Consider the following 6529-nt stretch of genomic DNA (forward strand, 5'->3'; position numbering starts at 1 on the left):
TAAATAAAATATTTAGGTTGAAACATAGTACTACCTGATTTTGAAAGATCATGTCCTTTCAAACTTTCTCCTGACCCCATGGCATTGCTCCTGCCTTGATCTCAGCTTGTACCTAGCAAGAGCAAACATCCTCCAAAATCTATCTTCTTCTACTTTCAACTCTGCCTGCCTATTTTGGGGGAGCATAATTAAAGAGGTGAAGTCACCTTCACAAAAGTTATTTGCTAGGAGCTGGGCAGATGAATGCCAGACATTTCTCCTGGGAGGAGGAAGAATCCCCTTTAGAGCATGGGAAAACTAACGTTGAAACATTGAATCAGCTGTAGGGAGCCAATAAGTTTAAAAAAAAAAATTCCATTTATTATGCAAAAACATTGGTAACTAGGTATGTGAACTCCTTCCACTTTTAACAAATTTCCACTCAGTAGCCAATAAGTTTTAACCCTTAGTTTCCTGAGAAGTTTGTCCCAATGTATGTGCATGCAAGATCTTGTTGCTGTCCACAGTACAGCTCCACCATATTTATGGTACCTCACTCTTGCCAAGACTCCTGGAAAACTTTCTGGAATATATTCCCCTGATCGAGGCCCCAAACTAGCATTTGCATTTCTCTCTTTTCATGAAAAACGATTATCATGGGTCTCGTTTCTCCAGTGATGTACAAAATGCGTGGAAATATATGTGAATGGAAGAGATGCTACGTGTCCTTCTTCCACTTATTCATTTTTGTTTTTCTGTGATATACTTCACCTAGTTTCAGTCATCTCACATAAATACTCATGTACCCATGCATGACATTTGCATAGTATTTCACAGTTTAAAAATTGCTTTTACACATTTTACATATTCAATTTTCATAACAACACTGAGGTGTTATTCTCTTTCATAATTTACACATGACAAAGCTTTGATTCTATGATGATACATTACTTGCAAATAAATAATAACCAACAGAATCCATTTTGCAATGCATGCCTTTTGTTTCCATATGATTCTATAGATTTCTTCATGATCCAAAACATTCTTGTTCTTTCAAATAATGATAAATTAAAACATTAGTGCATTTTTAATTTACTAATGATTACTATGAATCTATACTTCTTTTTTTCCCCCTGATTTTAATATTTCTGAAAGATCATCATAGATTTGGTGGGTTGACAAAATACAATGGCTCCGAAATGTTGATCAGCTTAAAAAGTAGCTATCCTAGCAACAGTTAAAAAAATTGAAATGCGATCATGCATCACTCTCTTTCCGACTTTCAATTATATCAAAGACGACTCTGAAAGGACTTTAGATTTCACCAAAATTCATCAGTCTCCTATTTTCATGAATTAGCTTACCATTTCCTATAAAGGTAAATAAATTCACCTTTCAAACCCAACAGTCTCCTCCACTTTAACTTTTTTTTCTTTCTACCAACTTCATTAAAGATGAGAAAGCTAGTACATTAGAAGTCTTCTCTAGTTTCTCTCCAGTTTTTAACCTAATACCTGGAGATTACCAGATACTCAAATAAATACCTGCCACATTTAATTAAAATGAAACAACTTTCTAAATTTCAATTGGATTTTTTTCAGACAATTAGGTTCTGTGTGTAGACATTGTCAAAGTTATATCTAAATTCTAGTCAATTCATTCTCCAAATTTTAATGAAATTATTTTTATTTTTCCTGATACACATACATACAAAATTTAATATTCAAAATATATTTGTGATAATTATGTTTATTATATTATGTCATGCAGATAGATGTAATGACTGACCAATGATAAATAAGTATAATGATAAAATTGGAAAATAAAAATGTCTAATTCCAAAGTCTCTTTACATTTTAGAGGCATTATTGAAGTTCAACTGAAATATTAAGAATAATAAAATGCCAGAGTAACCAAATTATTTGCCTCCATTTCCTGTAGTTTAATGTATGAATACAAAGCTGTGATTTTAGAATCACAGAACATCTTTCTTTTTATTGTCTTAGATGATTCACAACAAACTAGAAGACTAATGTGAGGTTCCTCCTTTTTCCTAGATATGTAGTGCACAATAAAACTGTGTTTCTGTATGTATATCTAAATTACTTTAGTTTTTAGCTTTCTCAGTAAATGGCTCTATTGTTAAGTAGTTGCATGACCACTATGTTCCAATTATTGGACTACAAGGGGTAAGAGAAAGAATCAGAACTAATTATAACTATCATATAGGTGTTTAAATTTTTTAACTGCAAGAAAAAAATAACATAATAAATGTTTAAGAAAAATTCATATAATTACAGACTAAATTATATTATGGCATTTATTCATTAAGTGTTACTATAGACTGGTGAAAGAGGCAGATCCATTTGTTTTAGTATAAGGAAAGAAAGTTTCAATTAAGAATAAGATATGGAATGGAGAACAAAGCATTGGACAAGTGATATTGTGAAAAGTCAGTAAGATTAGGTTTAAACATGGAAAAAACTTGAAAATGAAAACTGCAATTTTTTTAGAGAACTACACACATTATCTTAGTGAAAACATTGTAGCGTAAATCTAATATTAATAAGTTAAGAAAACTAAAGGTAGGATTTTAAGAGCCCCTAGGAGCCGGATGAAGTTTAGTGTCGATGTAAACTGCAAGATAAGGTCATACACATTTTAGGCAAGTGAAATGTTTGTGGCTCTGTCACTTTCCAAAATGGTTGACAAATTGTGCTACCAAACAACTTGACGTTCCGTATTTCCATCTTGCATGCACGTGATCTCATAACTAAAGCAATCTCTGTCTTTCCTTATTAAGAAACCCCTCCAAAGTAATAAAAGACTGATAATGTTAGACATCTTTCTTGCTTGCAGCCAGAAGTGAATTTGAACCAAAGTATAGATTTGAGAGATGCCAAAAAGTGAGAGGAATATGTAAAACATTTTGTGATGATGATGAATATGATTATGGATACTGCATTAAATGGAGAAATCAGTGCTGCATATAAACTCTGGAAAACAGAAGTAATACCAAGCATCAAATTTGGAACAGAGATGCAACTTATTTACTCAAGAGTAGGTAAAAAAAAATTGCAATATTTAATGGAAATATGAACTTTAAATCCTAAATATGTCTATTTACATACAAAGAAATTTAGTCTCTACTTTATTGGGGATGTTTGTATTTCACATGGATGAACATTGTTCATCAAGCAAGGGAACAGACTGTATGCTTATAATCCCATTATTGCCCCCTTTCCCCCCAGACCTTCATTCTAGGTATCTAAGTTACTCTACTCCCTCTCTAAATATATGTATGTGAATTTATTGCCAGCTTTACTATGAGGATCACAGTTATCTTCCTATATCCTTGTTGCTACACCAAAATCTCTCTGTATATGTGTGTGTGTGTGTATATATATATATATCCTTCCATTCTTCTTTAACAAAAAATGAAGTGTGTCTTCTTCCTTTCAAATGTGGTACTCTCCAATCTTGAATCGTCTAAAGATTTTTTTGTATGCATTTAACCAATTATTCTGCTTTTGACATGTTAGTACATTTTAATAGTTTAGAATAAATAACAAGATCTGAGAGATAGAGCCTCCTTCCTGAGTAGCTGTGACTAGAGGCGTGCCTCTGGTCAATGCCTAGCTAATTTTTTTTTTTTTTTTGGTAGTGGTGGAGTCTTGCTATGTTACCCAGGCTAGTTAGTTACTAGCCTGGTTACTAGCCTAGTTACTCCAAGCCTCAGGCAATCCTTCCATATATTCTGGATATTGGCATTTAGGATAGTGTTTCTCTTTTGTCCCTGAATATTCTGGATAGAATATTATCAAATTTATTAATCTTTTCAATGACTTTGATTCTTCTCTTGATTTTTCTCAGATTGTTAAAAAATTGTTTATTAATTTTACTTCTTCTTAATTGGGTTTTAATTTGCTTTGATTTTTCTAGTTACTTAAGATGGAAGCTGACATCATTAATTTATGACATTTCTTCTTTTCTAATCTAGGCATTTAATAATTCTATTTAAGCAAAGTTAGCTTCATCACACTTATTTTTACATGTTATATTTCATTTTTATAATTCCTAAACTCTTTCTAATTTCCCTTTCGACTTATTGACCCATGAATTATTCCAAAATATGTTGCTTACCTTCCAAATATTTGGGATTTTCTAGCTATTTCTGGAAATTTAAGATATTTCTCTTATTGATTTCTATTTAATTACATTATTATCAGAGAACATACTGAGCATGACTTGATTTTTTTTTATTTATTAAGACATGTTTTAAGGTCCAGAATATGGTGTATCTGGATAAATGTTTTCTCATCACTTGAAAATAAATATTCTGCTCTTATTTCTTGAAATGATCTAAAAATTTAAATTAGGTCAAGTTGCTTGAATGTGTTTGAAATAACACTGCCTCTATGTTCTATTAATCATTGAAAATGACATACTGAAATCACCACTTATAACTGGAATTGTCCATTTCTCTCTGTAGTTCTTAGTTTTTGCTTCATGTATTTTGAATCCCTGTGATTAGATGTATAAATGCCCAGGACTTTTATTTCTTGTTAATAAATTAACTTCTTTATCATTATGAAATGAACTTTTTATATCTGGTGATATTCTTTGTTTCAAATGTATTAATTTCTTTTAACTTTCACTTTTTTTTTTAAGACGAGTTCTTGTATGTTGCCCAGAATGGCCTCGGACTCCTGGGTTCAAGCAACCCTCCTGCCTCAGCCTCCAGCATAGCTAGGATTATAGGAACACACCACTATGCCTTACTCTGTCTAACTTTCTTTTGATTAATGTTAGCATAGTATACATTTTCCCACCCTTTCATTTGTGACCTATTTGTGTTTTGTATTTGGTGTGCTTTCTTTATAGGTAGCATATAGTTAGGTACTTAGCTATGAACATTTAATGTGATTTCGACACATTTTGTTTATATCTATGATCTTATCAATTTGTTTTCTATTTGTACCTTTTGTTATTTGTTTCTATTGTCCTGTTTTACTGCCTGCTTTCCAATTAACTTTGCATTTTTTAGGATTTTATCTCCTTTGTTGGATTATTAGCTACAATGCATTGTGTTACTTTAGTGGATGTTTTGGTATTTAAAGTAGATATCTTTATTTTCTTCATTCACCCTTCTAGTGATACTGTACTTCACATATAGTATTAATATAATAACCTTAAAAGAATATACTTCCATTTCTCCCCTCCTGGTTTTTGTGCCATTGTTAACATACATTTTACTGCTATATAGTTTATAAGTACATTATTATTATTTTGACTTTAGTTAAGTATTATTTAAAGTGATTTAAGTAATAAGAATAAACCTTGTATTTAGAGATTTACCATTTAGTTGCTCTTTATCCTTTGTTTAGATCTATTATCCATCTGCTATTATTATTTTTTTCTATTTGAAGAACTTCCCATTATATTTCTTAATATTTCTGCTGATGATCAATGCTTTCAGCTTTTTATGTCTCAATTTTTTTTATTTTGACTTGTTTCTTGAAAGATATATTTCCTTAATTAAAAAAATCCAATTCTGACAATTTGTTGTTGTTCTTTTTTTTCTGTATCTTAAAGCCACTGCTCCATTGTCTTCATGCTTATATTATATTTGATGAGAAAACTGCTGTCATCCCTGTCTTTTGTTATTGACCACTGAAAAGCAATTGTTGGCGTGAGGTTTTCTAGCAGAGATCTGGAATTGCCCCTGTAAGCAATCTAGGCTTTTCCAGTGTTTCGAATGATGTAGAATACACCTTAAGTGTGTTTCCCATTCTTTAGTATTTGATGCAGAGAAACCAGAATGCTCTTAAATTTTTTAATTTTTCTATTTGCTTACACCAATGTGTACTAAAATAACCATTTACTATAATCAAGCCAAGGAAGAAATGTGGCCATTTTAAAGGAGTTATGAATCTGACCAGCAAGATCAGAAACCTTCCAAAACTGATGTTTTCATACTCTCACCTGCTTCTCTAGGGTGGGAGAGGAAGTCAACTAAAGGAAAATTAATTAGCTTGAAATATGAAGATCTACACTAAACATTTTCCCTGAGAGTATAAATCATACCACAGACCTTGAAAGAACTTACATTGACTCAACAATATAGGGTTAGTTGTGAGATTTTAACTACTAAGTTGTCTCTATTAGTGTGCATAATTATATTACATGAGCATTCCATGGTGCCTTACACTAGCTAAGATTTCTGGAAGCCTTCAAAATATACACCAAGTGTATACATTTTTTTCTTTTCCCATTAAAATTTATTCATTTTGAACCTTATTTTTCTAGAGATGTCTAATTACACTGAGGTTTAAATGAAAGTCTACATAAAATGTGCTCTTTCCATAAACAAGTCATGTAATTAATTTTGATGTAGTATATACCAACTGATTATATATTTTTAAATAAACATATTCTTACATATACCACATTAATTATTAATTATATAACATTGTTAAGTTTATGCATTGTTTTCACATATATTATCTTTTTGAATTCCCACGTTTGTAAAGCTGACTTATTATTCTTA

The 6529-nt window shown here is 31.1% G+C and overlaps 1 protein-coding gene across 1 annotated transcript; it reads left to right on the forward strand.

Moving 5' to 3' along the window:
- Positions 1-2593: 2593 nt before the first annotated feature.
- Positions 2594-2972, forward strand: LOC142871021 (beta-defensin 110-like). The gene is made up of 2 exons (XM_076003580.1): positions 2594-2611; positions 2820-2972. The coding sequence occupies exons 1-2, from the start codon at positions 2594-2596 to the stop codon at positions 2970-2972; spliced, it is 171 nt and encodes a 56-aa protein (XP_075859695.1).
- Positions 2973-6529: the final 3557 nt, after the last annotated feature.

The sequence above is a fragment of the Microcebus murinus genome, chromosome 5 (genome assembly GCF_040939455.1).
Source record: "Microcebus murinus isolate Inina chromosome 5, M.murinus_Inina_mat1.0, whole genome shotgun sequence".
In the NCBI taxonomy this organism is placed as follows: domain Eukaryota; kingdom Metazoa; phylum Chordata; class Mammalia; order Primates; family Cheirogaleidae; genus Microcebus; species Microcebus murinus.